The sequence below is a fragment of the Myotis brandtii genome, unplaced genomic scaffold, assembly GCF_000412655.1.
Source record: "Myotis brandtii unplaced genomic scaffold, ASM41265v1 scaffold298, whole genome shotgun sequence".
NCBI classification, from domain to species: domain Eukaryota; kingdom Metazoa; phylum Chordata; class Mammalia; order Chiroptera; family Vespertilionidae; genus Myotis; species Myotis brandtii.
Window position 1 is genome coordinate 1,753,545 of NW_005361391.1, and position 424 is coordinate 1,753,968.

Sequence of the window (424 nt, forward strand, 5' to 3'; positions counted from 1 at the left end):
GGGGGTGCCTGGAAGTCGAAACTCTGGGGCAGCAGCGAGGCCCCGAAGCCCAAGCCGCTCACCACGCGGTGGTACATGGGCTTGAGCGCCTGGCACTTCCTCCTGAAGCCGCGCGGTCGGCGGCGGAACGAACCCTCCTCGAACATGAACTCACTGGCGGGGTCGATGGTCCAGTAGTGCCCCTTTCCGGGTCGCCCCAGGCCCTTGGGCAGCTTGATGAAGCACTCGTTGAGCGAGAGGTTGTGGCGCACGGAGTTCTTCCAGCCCTGGTAGGCGCCGCGGAAGAAGGGGAAGCGCGCCTGCAGGAACTGGTAGATCTCGCTGAGCGTCAGGCGCTTGCTGGGCGAGCTCTGGATGGCCATGACGATGAGCGCTATGTACGAGTAGGGCGGCTTCTCCGGCCGCCGCAGCCCGGAGCTCGCCT

General features: G+C 66.3%; 1 protein-coding gene across 1 annotated transcript in view; it reads right to left on the reverse strand.

Annotated features, from left to right (window-relative positions):
• FOXF2 (forkhead box F2) overlaps window positions 1-424 on the reverse strand; it is a 16,658-nt gene that overhangs the window by 4,959 nt on the left and 11,275 nt on the right. The window contains exon 2 of the mRNA XM_014542299.1: window positions 9-422. Within this exon, the coding sequence (XP_014397785.1) occupies window positions 9-422 (414 nt within the window). The remainder of the gene's footprint in view (window positions 1-8; window positions 423-424) is intronic.